Source organism: Vipera ursinii, assembly GCF_947247035.1.
Source record: "Vipera ursinii genome assembly, chromosome: 15".
NCBI classification, from domain to species: Eukaryota; Metazoa; Chordata; class Lepidosauria; order Squamata; family Viperidae; genus Vipera; species Vipera ursinii.
In genome coordinates, this window is record NC_139528.1 from 6,603,116 (window position 1) to 6,620,376 (window position 17,261).

Below are 17,261 nucleotides of genomic sequence, written 5' to 3' on the forward strand. Positions count from 1 at the left end.
TTCCGAGGTAGGTCAAATGAGGACCCAGATTGTTGGGGGCAATTAAGCTGACTTTGTAATAATGCCGCTTGGGGTGTGTGTGAAAGCCCTAATAAGCAGGCATATACATAGAATGAAGGCTACTGCTAAGTTTGTAAGCCACCCTGAGTCTTCGGAGAAGGGCGGGATATAAATGGAATTAAAATAAAATAAATAAAATGGGGCCAAACTCCCTCAACAGTCTTGCCTTCCAACAGAAATTGGGGCCGGGGGGGGGGGCGCTCCCTTGTGGTCGTAAGCCGAGGACCACGTGTCCTGGGGCTGCACACACACCCCCTTCATCCTGCTGACTAGTGCAGGGGTAGGCAACCTCGGCTCTTTTATGACTCATGGACTTCAAGTCCCAGAATTCCTGAGCCAGCAGAGCTGGCTCAGGAATTCTGGGACTTGAAGTCCATGAGTCATAAAAGAGCCGAGGTTGCCTACCCCTGGACTAGTGTGTGGCTGAAAGTGGGACGGCAGCCAGGCGAGGGGCGGGGCGAGGGGCGTGGCCTCGGCTTCCCGCCCTCCCTCCTTGGCGACGGCTCCTCCCCCTCGCGGCGGGGCGAGCGAACGTGGCAGCCGGCGGGGGCGGCCCCGTCCATTTCGCACCGGCCGCCGAGCGGGAGGCTGAGGTGAGGCGGCGCGGGGGTCTTTCCGTTCCCGGAGGGGGAAGGGAAGGGGAGCGGGTCTTCGCGCGAGGGGGGGGGATTCTGGTCTCATTACGGGCGGGGGTCGCGGCTGCTCCCGTGGGGGGGCGGGAGGGGGACTCGACGCGGCCGCCCCTCCCTCCCCCCCCGTCAGGGAATACTTCGCCCCGCGCCCGCGCATGCGCACGAGCGCGCGCCCGGGACCGAGCGTCGCCGGGTGGGGGGGGGAACGTGGTGGAGGGGGGAGGGGGAAAGGCGCACACGCGCGGCAGCGGCGGAGCGAGTCGCCGAGACGTGGCAATGCCGGCCGGCGCGTGCGCAAAGGCTGAGGGCCTCCCCGCCCTTCCCGTGGCATGTCGGGAGTCGTAGTTCTCTTGGCCTGCGGCTTGTTTGGTTTCTCTTTTTCCCCTCCCCCTTTTTGCTTTTTAATGTTTTCTTTCTTTAGGACTGATTCTCTTCTTTCTCCCACTTTTTCTTTTTTTTCTCTCGTTTTTTTCCCCACCGGTTGTCAGGTTCCAGCCCTACTATAGCAATAGCACTTAGACTTGAGGAGAATATTTGTGCCTCAGAGACCCCTCAGTTAGACTTGTACAGCGCTCCATAATTCGTTATAGCCCTCTCTGGGTGGCTTACAATGTCACCATATTGCCCCCCCAACAATCTGGGGTCCTTGTTATGGGTTAGACCAGAGACCCCCCCCAACCTTGGCAAGTTGAAGACCTGTGGACTACAACTCCCAGAATTCCCCAGCCAGCATGGCTGGCTGGGGAATTCTGGGAGTTGAAGTCCACAGGTCTTCAACTTGCCAAGGTTGGGGACCCCTAGATTAGATTGCATCTACATGGAGGGAGAGTACGCAGTGGGGTAACCCAAGGCTCTGTTTTAGGCCCAGTGCTCTTAGACATCTTCATCAACGACTTAGATGAGGGGATAGATGGGGAACTCATCAAATTTACAGACGACACCGAGCTGGCAGGAATAGCCAATACTCCAGAAGTTACAGGCTTTAAGATACAGGAGGATCTGGACAGACTTGAACATTGGGTGCTATCTAACAAAATAAATTTTTCTTTTGCCATCTAACAAAATTCAGTGGTGGAAAAAAAAGTAAGGTTCTACATTTAGGCAAGGAAAACCAAATGCACAGGTATAGTATAGGTAGTATCTTGCTCAATAGTAGTGACTTGGAGTTCTAGTGGACAATCCCTTAAATAGGAGCCACCTGTTTGCGGCAGTTGCTAAAAAAAAGCCAACGCAGCGCTGGGCTGCATCACAACAGAGGGATAGAATCAAGATCAGGTGAAATGTTAATAATACCACTTTACAAGGCCTTGGTAAGGCCACACTTGGAATACGGCATCCAGTTTTGGTCACCACGGTGTAAAAAAGATGTTGAGACTCCAGAAAGTGCAGAGAAGAGCAGCAAAGATGATTAGGGGACTGAAGGCTAAAAGATACAAAGGAACGGTTGCAGGAATTGGATATGTCTAATTTAATGAAAAGAAGGATTGGGATGACATGATAGCAGAGTTCCCATATCTGAGGGGCTGCCACAAAAACAAGGGGGTCAACCTACTCTCCATAGCACCTGAAGGTAGGACAAAAAGCAACAGATGGAAACTAACCAAGGAGAGAAGCAACCTAGAACTAAGGAGAAACTTCCTGATAGTGAGAACAGTTAATCAGTGGAACAACTTGGCTCCAGAAGTTGTGGGTGCTCCAAGACTGGAGGTTTTTAAGAAGAGACTAGACAACCTTTTAAGTGAAATAGTAGGGTCGCCTGCTTGAGCAAGGGTTTGGACTAGAAGACCTCCAAGGTCCCTTCCAACTCTGTTATTCTGTCTACCTCAGAAGAATGAAAGGCTGTGGGCTGAGTTTGCCTGCCATACTGCGCTTACTACTGCACCCCCAGGGCTCCTGAGGTACAGGTGACTTACAACCACTCATTTACTGACCATTCAAAGTTACAACGGTACTGAAAAAAGTGACTTATGACCCGTTTTCACACGCAGCATCCCCAGGATTACGTGATTAAAATTCGGGCCCTAGGGCAGGGGTAGGCAACCTCGGTTCTTTTATGACTCATGGACTTCAACTCACAGAAGCTGGCTCAGGAATTCTGGGAGTTGAAGTCCGTGAGTCATAAAAGAGCCGAGGTTGCCTACCCCTGCCCTAGACCAACTGAGCATGTACTTGTAATGACTGCAACATCCCGAAGTCACATGATCACCGTTTGTAAATTTCACCGCCGGCTTCCAATAAGCAAAGTCAGTGGGGAAGCCAGATTCAATCAAGAGCCATGTGATTCAGTTAACAACCCCAACTTCTTTTTATTTTAATTTGCATTGTTTTCTGCAAACCAAGAACATTATTCCTCAGCTGATCATGTTCTGTAAATCTTGCCTCTCTCCTGTCATTCCTTTTCTTTTTTGCATTGCTATCTCTCTCTTTCCCTTTTTCCTCTCCTCCAGGACAAATTCTGAAGCACAATGGCAAGTGTCACTTTCTGAACAGGGAACCAGGAAGAGGACAGGTGAGTGATGCTTCTGGTTAAATACAGGTTGTCCTTGATTCACGGCTAGTCACTTAGGGATCGGTTGAGGTTATATAACCTACCTGAAAAAGGAGAGTCACGATCAGATCTAGAATTCAGAAATGATAATAGGGTCTCCTGCTTGAGCAGGGGGTTGGACTAGATGACCTCCAAGGTCCCTTCCAACTGTGTTCTGTTAATTCCAACTATCATCCCCTTCTCCTGTAGCCACTTTGGGCACTCAGCAATAGAACCACATTTTCAGCCATTTGCAGGGTCATTTGACCATATTTCACAACAGTCCCCCCCCCCCCAAAAAAAATCCAGCACTTCTAATTTTTGGCAAAACTACGCCATGGCTCTATTCTATTCTATTCTATTCTAATGACCATGGCATTCATTTAAAGAACCGCTGCAAAAAAAAGCCCCCTATAAAATGGGGTCAGTCATGTGACCAAACGGTTTTACTTCTGTTCTGATTTATGGACTACCTGTAGAGTCTCCAGGATTAGAAGCAGACAGTTTTGTAAAGAATAGTATCAGAAAAAAGGACTTACAGGTAGTCCTCAACGTAGGACCAAGATTGAGCCCAAAATTTCTATTTCTAAGCGAGACAGCAACAGTCGTAAGTGTGAAGATGCTATTTTTCAGCGATGTTGTAACTTCGAACAATCACTAAGTGAGCTGTTGTAAGTTGAAGACTATACTGATTCCATATCTTGTTTATTGATTTATTTGGTTGGCCCTTGTTGCATTCTGGGTTCCTCATTTCCTATGTTGTTTTTTTCCTTTCCCCCCAGGATTGCACTGCTGAAAAAAAAATGATGGAAGAGAGCGGGATAGAGACAACACCCCCCAGGACCCCCCCACCCACCACGGCCTGGACTGCTTCTCCTCCTGCTCCCCCAGCCTCACTAGGTATCCCCCCTCCCACCATTTCCTAGCTTCTTCATTCTTGCACCCAGGACCTTCCTGATTTCCCCGAAGGGGTTCAAAGCCAAAGTTGGAAAACACGTGTGTGGGGTGGGAAGGGGTTGTTAAACAGTTGTGGGTGACACACACACCCCAGCTAGACAAAGTTTTTTTTCTTTAAGCAAGGGTAGTTAATTTCGGCATCTTGGCAGGTCCCGTTAACATCACCATCCATTCTTTCGTTGTGGGAATTCTGTAAGTCTTTCCATCTCCCTACACACAGAAGTCTTACTGGGGGAATTTGCCATGCAGCTTGTCCTCGAGTTACGATCCCAGTTGAGCCCAAAATTTACGTTGCTAAGTGAAACATTTGCGAAGTGAATTTTGCCCCATTAACGACCCACAGTTGCTAAGTTAAGTCACACGGTTGTTAAATGAATCTGACTTTGCTGGTCAGGAGGTCGCAAAAGGGGATGACCTGATCCTGGGATGCTGCTGCTGTCATAAATACGAGTCAGTTTTGATCACGTGACCATGGGGGGGGGATGCTGCAACGGTCATAAGTGTGAAAAATGCTCCCAAGTCCCTTTGTTTAGTGCCATTGTAACGGTCACTACATGAAACGTTGTAAGCGGTGGATTACCTGTGTATGTGTGTTTGTCTAACATTAATTTGAAAATGCGAGTCCCGGGTATATTCATGATAGAAAAACACTAAAAACGCTGATCTCCAAGACAAAAAACTTTATTAAAAACTAAACTTTCATCAGCGGCTGCTGACGTTGTCAAACTATAAGCCAGGATCTGGGAACGCTCGTCTTTACAGTCTTTGGAAAGCTAACAATTTGGACAAAGAACGTGTCATAGGTTAGCTTCCCAAAGACTATAAAGAGCGTTCCCAGATCCTGGCTTATATTTTGACAACGTCAGCAGCTGCTGACGAAATCTTAGTTTCTAATAAAATTTTTAATCTCAGAGATCAGCGTTTTTAGTATTTTTCTATCTGTGTGTGTGTGTTTTCTGGAAGAATGGAAGGGCAGGCCACCTCTGTTTAAAAACTTTACTGGCGTTGAACGCAACTTAGAGGAACGGCGACTTTTGTGTTTGCATGGGGGAGACATATTGAAATGTTACGGGGTGCGGTTTGCCTGCGGCCCTGCTCCCCCCTTCATGCAGGCTCCGCTTTTTCTCCCATGCTTCAGAGGAGTTTGTTTATTCGTACAGGCAGTCCTCGACTTACAACAGCTCATTTAGTGACACTTCAAAGTTACAAGGGCACTGAACAGAAGGGACTCAACGACCGTTTCTCACACGTAGCCACCACTGCAGCATCCTCAGGGACACGTGATCAAAATTCGGACTCCTGGCGACCGACTCGTATTTACGAGGGTCGCCGCGTCCCGGGGTCACGCCATCCCCTTTTGCAGCCTTCTGACAAGCAAAGTCAGTGGGGAAGCCAGATTCACTTAACAGATGGGCTTCTAACTTATCAACGGCAGTGATTCCCTTAACCTCCATGGCAAACAAAGTCATAAAATAGGGACAACGCTCAACACATGTTTCACTTAGCAACCTAAATGGCGGGCTCCGTTGTGGCTGTAACTCGAGGACTAGCGCTTTTTCATATTCATAGTTCCAATTTTAACATGCTTTCTTTGTGTTTCCCCCCCCTCCCCTAATGGCAGCTGCTGTCCCTGTTCCAAAGGACCCCCCCTCTTCCTCTTTTCCTTCTCCCGTCTTCCCCCCCACCGCACCCCCAATGGTCTCCTCCCTCCCTTCTGCGCCCCCCACTTCTCTTTTGCCTTCTGCAGCCATCTGCACAAGCCCCCCTCCCGGGATGGCCGGCCCTCCCTCTGTCACTACCCCAATGGCCTCTGCTTTTGGCAATCCCGTGACTCAGTTTCCGGCAGCTGCGCCTCCGCCGAGCTCTGCTCCCGGGCCGCCAGGATTCCCCATGCCTCCCACTGGGCCTCCGGTCTCCGGGTTCTCCATGACTTCCAACTATGACATCACTAAAGGCCACGCAGGACGCGCACCCCAGACCCCTCTGATGCCCTCCTACTCGGCGCTGCCTGCCACAGGTACGCGGGGCACGTTTCTTGCTTCTTAAGATGGCGGAAAGGCCGAGCCGGTCCTGTCCCAGGAGAGCCGGTGAATTCTCCCCGGCCTGGTCCAGGTCTGTGACACTTCGCCACAGCCAGCTGGCTACAGCACAACTCACTGCGGGACGAGAGTCACACTCGTATCAAAGAAATGGTGGAATAGAATCATTAAAGAAAGGATGCAAAGGAGGGACGGAACAAAATGTGAACGACAAAAATTAAAAGATTTTTTTTAAAAAATAATAATAATTAAATTGTTAAATTGTCCCATGGCGAGTTGTCCCACTGTCAGGCCTGTCAGATCCCTATCAGGATGGCGCCATTCTGTTGGGAGGGGGGAATCTTTGAGGTATGGTGATGTAATTCTTTCACTTTGTTCTTCTGCTACTTTGATGTATCCTTTGGGTGTGAAAGGGACCCAAGGCAACCCCTAATTTAGCAGTAGACTGGATAAATAAACCCCTTTTATTGAAGTTACAGACCTTGTCCACAAACAAAACAGAGCAGAAGCCAACAGGAAATAAATCACTGGTAACATAAACAGACCATCATCTCTTGACACAGATGTTCTTTCAAAACGGTTGCCTCCAGCAACCAGCCCTGCCCTCACGTTCCCTTTTTGTTACACAGCCCCCGAGGCGTGGCTTCTCACTGCTTTCTCCTTCTCCCCTGGAGTTGCCCCATTGCCTCCCTCTGATTTACTTGTGTGACCTGTCTACGTTTATGTGCATCTCTGAGGTCTTCCAGCTGTGCTTCCTCCGAGTCTGACTCAGCCTCCCAGCACAGCTGGCTCTCAGCTTGACCACGAGTGGAGGGGCCAGGTTCTTCCTCACTTTGTAAGTCTGGTAACTCATCAGAGCCTTCCTCCAACTCTGATGGCTCCCCAGGCCCCTCCTCTTCCTCTTCCTCTGATTCCCGGGACTCAGCTGCCGGGATCACAGGCTGGATGGGCCTAGGGCCATCTGCCTTATCTCTACTCCGGTGAGGAGAGGATGCAACATCTGGGAACAGCGTTTTATCATTCTCTCAACCTCCAGTTCCCATAACAACTTCGCACCTTTGGATTGGCTGGGAAAGGACTGGGCATTTGGGAGGGGTTTTGAAGAGAGGGATTTAATGTAACGTTTTTACGCAGGAATATTCAGATCCTGCTTTGCCGCTCTGCTTTCACTATCTTCCAATAAAAGTTCCTTTTGAAACAAGGCCCGTTTCAAGAGTTCTGCTTTCTTGGGAGAACTAGACGAGGCAGGACTTTACACCCACCATGAGTTGGCCGTGGCAAGTAGTCACATTCCAGCCTGGTCCCTTCTGTTCCACGATGTCCCCAGGATAGCACCAAAAGGAGACGTTGCATTCTTAGGCTGCATTTCTGCCCTGTCGTGTCTGCGTTACAGCATCGCAGGCATGCAGAAAAGATGGTGCATGTCCTCCAAGGTCGGTCCTGCTTTTGTCATTTTGAGAAAAAGCATCAGCTCCTGTGGCTCAAAGTCCCTGGGCTGTGATGCTTGAGCACCCATGAGTCTTGTCTGTTTGGATTTACCACAATGTGGGACCACACCAATTCACGCGTGTTTTTTTTTACAATCAATTTTTACATTTATAAGCACTGACGCCTGGCTGAAACCAGGGGATGTTGTGGCTGCAGCCGTACATGCCTGTATTCTGATTTTCAGGTGTCTTGACAAGCTCTCTGTCCCAGTCAGTCCCTATGTCTGCACCCAGCTTAGCGAGCGGCTCTTCCATCACTTTTCCGGAGGATCATGGAGACCCCCAAAGCATTGGGGTGCACAACGAAGCATCTGCGGGAGGACTGTGGGGCTTCATAAAAGTAAGGCATACTTTTCTAGCTACCATGTAATGTAGTGGTCCCCAACCTTTGCAGGTTGGCGGCCCAGCTGGGGAGACGAGAGGGGAATTGGGTCATGCAAGAGGCAGGCTGGCATATGCAGCTTGATGTGCGTGAAATAGAAATAGAGTAGAGTGGAATGGAATGGAATGGAATAGAATAGAATAACATAATGGAATGGAATGGAATAGAAAAACAGAATAGAATAGAATAGAATAGAATAGAATAGAATAGAATAGAATAGAATAGAATAACTTTATTGTCATTTTGAATGTGCACTAATCGGCATACATTAAAATGAAATTTCATTGCATACAGCTCTCAAAGGGTCACCACCACTTCCAATATACACTATATAAATATGACAAAAATAAAAAAATACAGAATTATGCATATACCCACATATATTATATGACTCAGTCTAGTTCTATATTATGTATACATGTGCATGGCGAGAAAAACGAAACTTGCGAGTTTACCAGACAGATGGCATCGGGAACAAGGCTATTACAAAATTGGGTAGTCCTGCTATAAATACTTTGAAACCTCCTCCCAGAGGGGAGCAATACAAACATACCGTGAAGTGGGTGTGTGGGGTCTCTAACCATGCTTTGAGCTCTAAGCACATATAAGTGCTTATAAGCAGCATCCTGAACACCAGGAAGCGAGCTTCCTATGACCTTCTCGACTGTCTTTATCACAGCCTGGTAGTGCTGTGGTAAAGCCTGTGGAATAGGCTACGGCCAGTCAAGGGCTGTCTGCACTAGGGGTTGGAATTTTGGGAATTGAAGTCCATAGTGCCTAAGTTTGCCAGGATTGAGAGACACCGGCCTAACCACTCTGTTCTGCTGCTGCTACTGGTTCAGGAGATGCTGGATATCCCGTTTCTCCCCCGAAGTAACCATCTACAAAGCTAGCAAAGGAGAGATAAAGCCACGTTTTGGGGCCTCACGTTAACCTGGCAGGCAAGCCAAATTTAGTGACTTCCGCATTTGTTCCCCCAGGGCGTGGCTGGCAATCCTGTGGTCAAGTCAGTGCTGGATAAAACCAAACACTCCGTGGAGACCATGATCACAACGCTGGATCCTGGCATGGCCCCATATATCAGTAAGGGAAGCTGCGGTGTCCTCTTGTCTTCCTGAACCAGGACTTTGCCTACTCTTTAACTGTCAAGCTTACCCCAGTCAAGTCCCTTAGGAAAGAAAGGCCCTCGACTCCATGTAGGTGAATAGATAAGGTTCTTTTACTAAAGGTTGCTGGTTACAGGAAAGTCAGGCTAGAACTAAGATTCCCACGCAAACGGTTACAATTTTTCTCTGTCATTCCCCCCCCCCCCCGACCAGTTTGTCTTCACCCAATGAGGAGCCACATAGGTGTTTTAGCAAATGCTGAGATGTTTGGGGCAGTCCTTGAAGACTGGCACAAACTGCTTCCAGCTGTCATCCCTGCTCACTGTTTCTCATCACTTCCTCCTACATGTTAATTGCCCATTTGTCCCCCTCACTCCCTCTCCCCTAGCCTTTGATGGCAGGAAGCCAGCAAGGTGTCAAAGCGAAGATGGGCAGAACTAATATTAACCTTTGGTTAGCTCAGCTGTGGGCTGCTGAGGAATTCTGGGAGTTGAAGTCTGCAAGTCTTAAAAGTGGCCAAGGATGGAGATCCCTGCTCTAAAGCAGGGACAGGCAATTATGGCACCTGCTGGCACCTGCGGAATTCTGGGAGTTGAAGTCCGCTAGTCTTAAAGTAGCCCAGGTTAGAGCAGCGTCGAGCAACTCTGGCACCTGCAGAATTCTGGGAGTTGAAGTCCGCTAGTCTTAAAGTAGCCCAGGTTAGAGCACCGTCGAGCAACTATGGCACCTGCTGGCACCTGCGGAATTCTGGGAGTTGAAGTCCGCAAGTCTTAAAGTAGCCCAGGTTAGAGCAGCGTCGAGCAACTCTGGCACCTGCGGAATTCTGGGAGTTGAAGTCCGCAAGTCTTAAAGTAGCCCAGGTTAGAGCAGCGTCGAGCAACTATGGCACCTGCAGAATTCTGGGAGTTGAAGTCCGCAAGTCTTAAAGTAGTCCAGGTTAGAGCAGCGTCGAGCAACTATGGCACCTGCTGGCACCTGCAGAATTCTGGGAGTTGAAGTCCGCAAGTCTTAAAAAGTAGCCAAGGTTGAAAAGCCCTGGTCTAAGGGACTCTCCAGAGTTCTCTCCAGCACCATCGATGCTTGGCACTCAGCCTTCCTTCTGGTCCAACACTCAACAGCCATCCGTTACTCCTGGGAAAACCATAGCTTTGCCTCTACGGACCTTTGTTGGCAAGGCTTTCAAGGGTCTTGTGGGTTAAAAGTCTTCCTCTTAAGTTACAGCGTGGTCAGCTTGTTTTGGCCACAAAGGCAATGTTTGGGGCGTTTCTGCTTTTTAGAATCAGGAGGAGAGCTGGACATCGTGGTTACCTCCCTGAAAGAGATCAAGGTCGCTGCCGTGAGACAAGCTTTCCAGGAGGTTTTTGGCATGGCTACTGTAACAGGGGAGGACGGCCGCTCCAACATCGCCCCTCAGCCTGTTGGCTACGCAGCTGGACTGAAAGTGAGTGATTTAGGAAGGCGTTGAATTTCCAAAAATTTGCAGCACGTTGGCCCTTAAAAGGGTCAGGTACACACCACATGAAAGGGATGCAGTGGCTCAGTGGGTTAGGACGCTGAGCTTGTCGATCAGAAGGTCGGCAGTTTGGCAGGTCGAATCCCGAGTGCCGCGTAGCAGAGTGAGCGCCTGTTATGCATCCCAGCTTCTGCCAACCTAGCAGTTCGAAAGCATGTCAAAATGCAAGTAGAAAAATAGGGACCACTCCGGTGGGAAGGTAACAGCATTCCGTGCACCTTTGGCGTCTAGTCATGCCGGCCACATGACCACGGAGACGTCCTCGGACAAGCGCTGGCTCTTCGGCTTTGAAACGGAGATGAGCACCGGCCCCTAGAGTTGGAAACGACTAGCACGCATGTGCGAGGGAACCTTTACCTTACACACCACATGCTGAGTTCTCACCCCGGTTTAAGAAAAGACAACGGCTTACCGAACATCCAAAGGGCCAACAAATAAACCAGATAAAAGGCTTAATGAGATGAACTGATCCACGTGTTAAGCCAAGACAATCAGGGCTGCTGTCAACCTCCAAATATGTAATGGAGTCTGAAATTAAACCGATTAAAAATGCTGGGCTCTCCAAAGTGGAGACGATTCCTGAAGGGTAGCAAAATCCCATTTGAAGTGTGGACAGATCATAAAAACTTTAAGAGGCTTTGAAGACGCGGCGGATACTGTGTCCTAAACAAGTTAGTGGGCTCAATATTTTAATCGGTTTAATTTCAGTCTCCGTTAATCTCCTCGGCTTACTTGGGAGTTGACAGGCTGACGATGGATGTGGGGCAAAACGTTCCACAGCTTGGTGTCCCTCCTTACCTCAGATGTGATTCACAACTGAGCATGTTGTGCAAACTCAACCAGAGAATCATTTGAGTTTAATTTTTTTTTTGGGGGGGGGGGAATCCCAATAGGGTTGATTTGCACATTGTATTAAGCCACGAGGTTTTACTGTGGCTTACCGAATCAGTCCCAAATAGCTAGGCTTATGGCCCTTAGCCATAAATCTTGGCTTATCAATCACAGCCGCTTGGTTTATATAATGCAAATATAATTATCACTGATAAATAATAAAAAGGCCTTATGCTATATAACATTATATAATTGTAACAACAGTGCTTGGATCCGCAGTAAGACAGCGCTGTGTAAATTAGGTGTTCAGCAGGGTGATGACACGGGAACTGTCTTTGTGTCTGGTTGTTTTGGCATGCAATGCCCTGTAGCGCCATCCCGAGGGGAGAGGTTGAAACAGTTTATGTCCAGGATTGAGGGGTCTGTAGATATTTTCTCAGCCCCCTTTCTGACCCTCTCCTCAATGGATGGCTGGCTGGTTGCGATTGTTTTTTTTTCTGCAGCCCTAACTATCTGTTGATGTGTGCACCTGTCCTGTTTGGTTGTGGTGCCAAACTAGACCATTATTGAGATACAAATGGCAAGATTCAATAATTCCTCTGTAGAACTGGATCAGCAGCTGCTGGGGCAAAAGGTAGAACAGAGATAGTTCAGCTACACAGTTCAAACAACTCCATCCTGGCTGATCCTTGGGTCATAAATCAGAATAGAGCCGGAAGGGACCTTGGAGGTCTTCTAGTCCAACCCCCTGCTCAAGCAGGAGATCCTATACCATTCCAGACAAGTGACTGTCCAGCCTTTTCTTTAAAAAAATCTCCAGTGATGGGGCACCCCCAACCTCTGCTGGCAAGCTGTTCCACTGGTTAATTGTTTTCACTGTTAGGACATTTCTCCTTAAATTTAGGTTGCTTCTCTCCTTGATTAGTTTCCCTCCGTTGTTTCTTGTCTTGCCTTCCGGCACTTTGGAAAATAAGTTGAGCCCCCCCCCTTTTTTTTGGTAGCCCCTCAAATACTGGAACATCATGTCTCCCCCTCCACCCCACCCCAGTACTTCTTTTCTCTAGACTGGCCATAGCCAAATCCTGCAGCTGTTCTTCGTATGTTTTAGTCTCCAGGTCCTTATTCATCTTAGTTGCCCACCTGCCTTCTCTAAAGCTTACATTTTACAAAATGCTCTGAACAGAAATAAATCCAGCGGTCAGCAGGGCAATTTCGCTCCAGCACAACGTCCAGGCTGTGATTCGATTTGGTGTCTTCCAACGCTGGGCCTTGTTTTTGATTTAGGGGACAGTAGTTGGTCTGAAGTTGGCAAGCTCTGGGTTGATTCATGTCTTTGGTACTTTCTTTGACTTTTTAGGGGGCCCAAGAGAGGCTGGACGGCTTACGCAGGACAGGGGTCATCCACCAGAAGCAACCAGCCGTGTCGGTGGAGAGTTTTACTGCAGAATTGCTTCCTGACAGGTGAGAGACGGGCCCTTCAATTTTTGCATCCTGGAGAGTTAGATAAGGAATTGGCATCTTCCTTCCCCTCCCCCCCCACCCGCCTTCCTCCCCACCCCTCCCACCCCTTTTACAGAAAGTCCTCAACTTGCCAACACAACCGAGCACAGAATTTCTGTTTGTTAAGTGAGTTTTGCCCCATCTTACGACCTCGCTTGCCACCGCTGTTAAGCGAATCGCTGCAGCTGTTAAATTGCCAACACAGTTGTTAAGTGGATCCGGCTTCCCCATTGACTTTGCTTGTCGGAAGATCACAAAAGGGGAATCACGTGATTCTCCCCCCCCCCCAGAACACTGCGACCGTCATAAATATGAGTCAATTGTCAAGCATCTGAATTTTTGATCGTGTGACCCTGGGGATGCTGCAGTGGCCGTAAGTGTGAAAAAGGCTCCTAAGTCAACTTTTTCCAGGGCTGTTGTTAACTTTGAACGGTCGCTAAATGAACTGTTGCAAGTCGAGGATTGCAACAGTTGTAGCCTTGTCTTTCCTCCAGGAGCAAAAAACCTCCTTCCCCAGTTTCCCCTTGCTTGTTCATTTTTATATAATTTTTTTTTTAATTAAAATTTTTACAGTCGGGATCAAAACAACAAATGACTTTAAAAAAAAATAATAGCAGAAAGGGGTGGAGAGAAAAAGAACGGAAAAAAAGAGCAAAGCGCAGAAGACGAAGAAGCTTCCAATTTCTTGGAAGCAAATATATGTGTAATTATAAAATTCCTTCTTACACTTGATTGCTAAAGAAAGCTCTCTCTTTTCTATTATCTAGCTTTTTTGTCTCCCTAAACAAATTGTGTGCGTTTTTTTCCCATTCTACATACACAAAAAAATCTATAAGGGGTTTGCAGTCAGCCATAAATGTAGGCTTTGTTCCTCTATAGCAGACATGTCAAACACAAGGCCCGGAGGCCGGATCCGGCCCGCAAAGTGGTTTCACGCGGCCCGTGAAGCCACCATGGCAACAGTGAGGGAACGGCCCCCACTGCCTTGGCCCTGGCCCAGAGACCCTCCTTCTGCCAGAGACCCTCAGATCTGTCCCACTCCTGCCCAGGCCCCCCCATAGGCACCCTTGATGTGAAGGATGTAGAGCTGGCCACGCCCACCCAGTAGGCCATACGTACTCTGGCCACGCCCACCCAGTAGGCCACGCCCACCCGCCCCCTTGAGGGCAACCACAATGCTGATGGGGCCCTCAATGAAATTGAGTTTGACACCCCTGCTCTATAGTGGTCTTGTGAGGAGGCTGAGCTAAGAGTTTTGCCCCGTTTTACAACTTTTTTGTAACAGTCGTTTAAGTGTGGGAAAGCCGTTGTAAGTCACACTTTTTCCGTGCCGCAACCTCAAACAGTCACTAAGTGAATGGTTGTAAGTCAAGGACTTACCTGTATTGGGAGGCAAGAGTTCCAAACTGGGGGACATTGGCAAGGGCTGGCTGTTTAGCCTCCTTATTTTTTATTTATTTTTATTTTTATCCCATTTATATCCTGCCCTTCTCCGAAGACTCAGGGCGGCTTACAATTTAAGCACAAATCAATAGCAATAGCCTTCATTCTATGTATATGCCTGCTTATTAGGGCTTTCCCCCCCCCCCAAGCGGCATTATTACAAAGCTTATTGCCCCCAACAATCTAGGTCCTCATTTTACCTACCTGGGAAGGATGGAAGGCTGAGTCAACCTTGAGCCTGGTGGGATGCGAACCTGCACTAATTGCGGGCAGCTGGTGTTACTTAAGGAGGCATTAGCCCACTGCTCCACCAAGGCTCTTCTGGACATCGCTATGATGGAATAAAATCTAAACTCTTTCAAAAATCTTTACAGATGGTTTGATATTGGCTGCCTGATCCTGGAGGACCCAGTTCACGGAATTCACCTGGAAACCTTTACTCAGGCCACACCTGTACCTCTGGAATACATACAACAGGTGAGTCCTTATGTCCCCAAAAGTGAGGTCATTTCCCCCAGGCAGATAACAAGTTTCAAAAACTTTTTGTCTTTTTTGGCAAATTCAACTTTTACTGCCGAGGTCCAAGCAACGAATGCCGCTTTTTAATTGAGGCAGGCATACGAGTCGGAGAGTCAACCCGCAAGAGAAACCGAGGCCGTGGCGTTTCTCCACTCACCCGTCTTCCTTCGATTTGCAGGCACAGAATTTGACTCCCGCCGACTACAACCTCCGATGGTCAGGTTTGTTGGTGACCGTGGGCGAAGTGATTGCCAGGAACTTGCCGCACGTCAACAGCACCGACTGGCACGCGGCATTCACTGGCATGTCTCGCCAACAGATGATCTACAGCGCAGCCAAAGCGATTGCAGGGATGTATAAGCAGCGTTTACCCCAAAGGACCATTTGAAAAGAAAATCAAAAATTCCCCAAGCCCAAGGGGAACCAATGAGTAGTTTTATTGTAGGTTTTTTTGTGGGCGGGGGGGGCAGGGGAGACACTGTTTACTCATCATTCCTCACCCTGGTGCTACCCCAGTGAGTTGGGACTGGAACTCCTGAGTTTGTAGACCAGCAGTTAGGGCACCAGGTTGGAGAACGTTGCATTAATTAATTAAAATACATTCAAAGAGGTGCACATTTCAAGTTAAAAGAGTAAAGCTGCTAAGCTAAACATTTGGGTCACCAAATATATTTTAGCCTGTATTTAGGGCTGGAGGAACTCCATGTGGAATACTTCGAACTCCAAAGTCAGAAAACCCAATTTCTTTGAAAGTGTTTTTATGTTCGTTAAGAATTAAGACGATCAAGATGAATATTTGGCCTTGTGAAATGACCCCTTTTCAGTTTTGTATGTATCTTACTTCCTCCTAGGGAGTTATAAAGACAGAGGCAAAAGCAACTAAAATGGGATTTTAAAACAAAAGAGAAAAACCTCCAGAAATTAATGTCTGTATCTGCAAAAGTGAAAACCCAAGATCCAATAACAACTGGTTCTGGGGCTCTTTTGCAGACATCTTCCAAAATATGGCATTACGGAATAGTTGCAATGCAGGGTGCATTTCATTTGAAGGCTTTCTGCCTTCAAAACTGATCCATTTAGACCTGCAGTTCAAATCACGCTGGCTCAAAAAACGAACTGTAGAGTTTTTGTTTTTTAACATTTTAGCATTTTCTTTAACAAATCTATTCAGCTCAATTGCCTTCCGATCAGATTTTAGGATCCAATATTTGCATAGCCGTCTTATCAGAAGTTTGGTATAAATCATTAACATGATAATTCTTAGTTCAAGAAAACTTTTCCCCAATTGTGAATCAAGCCGTTTTGCTAGGGCCACCATTAACACAAGCCAATAAATTGCATTTTGTTGGCAGTAAATATAATCACTACGTTTGAGAAAGCAAATTCTTATCCCTTCTCTTTATCTCATATTCTGTACTTGGATGCTGTCAGTTCATATTTATAAACTGCTAAAGAGAATATTTTGATAACATTTAGTACAAGCTTCTCAATTTATATCGCTTAATCCCTTTTCTAGATGCTTTCAAAATACAATTTTATATAGAATACCTGGTTAGCCAGTCTCTTAATATTTTCCCAAGAATGTTATTTGTTTTGGTTTCATTTATAAATCAGAATTAAATCAATTAAATCAATACTGCTCCAGTAGAACTGTTTTCCCCTTAAAAGCATTTAAGCATCTTCGGCAGATCCTAAAACCTGACAATCATATCCACCCACCTAGCATAGGATTTGGGGAACTTTCAATCAATCAGAATAGCGCTGGAAGGGAACTCTGGAGGTCTTGTAGTCCAACCCCCTGCTCAAACAGAAGATCCTATAGCATTTCAGACAAATGAGGGTCTCTTCTGAAAACATCTCCAGTGACGGAGGGCCCACGACTTCTGAAGGGAAGCTGTTCCCCTGGTTAATTGTTGTTAGGAAATTTCTCCTTAGTTCCAGGTGGCTTCTCTCCTTGATTAGTTTCCATCCCTTGTTTCCTGTCCTGCCTTCTGGGTCCTTTGAAAAATAAGTGGATCCCCTCCTTTTTGTGGCAGCCCCTCAAATACTGGGATACTGCTATCATTGCCCCACCTCCCTACTCCCTTTTCTCCAGACTAGCCATACTCAAATCCTGCAATCGTTCATGTCTCCAGGTCTTTAGTCATAAAAAAGCCAAGGTTACCTACCCCTGGGTTAGACTGTAGATTACATCCTTCCACTATGTTGGAGAACGGTGAAAAAAGCGGAATGTAGTTCTCAAATTAGTAACCCAGTTAACTGAAT

General features: G+C 47.5%; 1 protein-coding gene across 2 annotated transcripts; it reads left to right on the plus strand.

The window, feature by feature from the left end:
- Positions 1-543: 543 nt before the first annotated feature.
- On the plus strand, positions 544-15,907 carry PRRC1 (proline rich coiled-coil 1). 2 transcript variants are annotated; one of them, XM_083374452.1, is made up of 10 exons: positions 544-653; positions 3,140-3,201; positions 4,002-4,119; positions 5,798-6,193; positions 7,888-8,042; positions 9,065-9,167; positions 10,468-10,631; positions 12,892-12,995; positions 14,852-14,954; positions 15,175-15,907. In XM_083374452.1, the coding sequence occupies exons 3-10, from the start codon at positions 4,023-4,025 to the stop codon at positions 15,382-15,384; spliced, it is 1,332 nt and encodes a 443-aa protein (XP_083230578.1). In that variant the 5' UTR covers positions 544-653; positions 3,140-3,201; positions 4,002-4,022; the 3' UTR covers positions 15,385-15,907. The 2 variants fall into 2 exon arrangements, with proteins under 2 accessions (XP_083230578.1, XP_083230579.1); XM_083374453.1 differs by lacking the exon at positions 5,798-6,193 and having other exon boundaries at positions 545-653.
- The last annotated feature ends 1,354 nt before the right edge of the window (positions 15,908-17,261 follow it).

Bases quoted from the DNA above. Each gene is read 5' to 3' on its own strand.
- PRRC1 (XM_083374452.1), top strand. From the start codon at position 4,023: ATGATGGAAGAGAGCGGGATAGAGACAACACCCCCCAGGACCCCCCCA. The intron at 4,120-5,797 runs GTATCCCCCCTC...CCCTAATGGCAG, and splicing joins TGCTCCCCCAGCCTCACTAG to CTGCTGTCCCTGTTCCAAAG. The intron at 8,043-9,064 runs GTAAGGCATACT...TTGTTCCCCCAG, and splicing joins GACTGTGGGGCTTCATAAAA to GGCGTGGCTGGCAATCCTGT.